General features: G+C 55.5%; 1 protein-coding gene across 1 annotated transcript in view; it reads left to right on the top strand.

Annotated features, from left to right (window-relative positions):
• ETH_00038560 (glycine cleavage T-protein domain containing protein, putative) overlaps window positions 1-263 on the top strand; it is a gene marked incomplete at both ends in the record, with an annotated part of 1,759 nt that overhangs the window by 1,377 nt on the left and 119 nt on the right. The window contains 2 exons of the mRNA XM_013374617.1: window positions 4-48; window positions 114-263. Coding sequence (XP_013230071.1) covers window positions 4-48; window positions 114-263 — 195 coding nt within the window. The remainder of the gene's footprint in view (window positions 1-3; window positions 49-113) is intronic.

Genomic DNA, 263 nt, shown 5'->3' with positions numbered 1-263 from the left:
TTGAGGCTTGTACGGAGCCCAGAGGGGGGAGAGATGGCGCGGGACGAGGTGAGTACGACACCCACTGCCAGCGCTTAGGGTTTAGGGTTTAGGGGTTAGGGTTTAGGGTTTAGGGTTTTTGGTGTTTTTTGATTTGCAGAGAGACCGCTCGAGTTCCAGGCGGAGGACAGACGGCGCTGATGAGCGCGACAGAGACAGAGACAGGGACAGGGACAGAGACAGAGATAGAGATAGAGACAGAGACAGGGACAGAGACAGAGACA

This window comes from Eimeria tenella, genomic scaffold (genome assembly GCF_000499545.2).
Source record: "Eimeria tenella Houghton genomic scaffold, Eth_scaff2194, whole genome shotgun sequence".
Lineage (NCBI taxonomy): Eukaryota > Apicomplexa > Conoidasida > Eucoccidiorida > Eimeriidae > Eimeria > Eimeria tenella.
The sequence above is the reverse complement of the archived record's forward strand: the minus strand, read 5'-3'. Positions and strand labels throughout refer to the sequence as shown.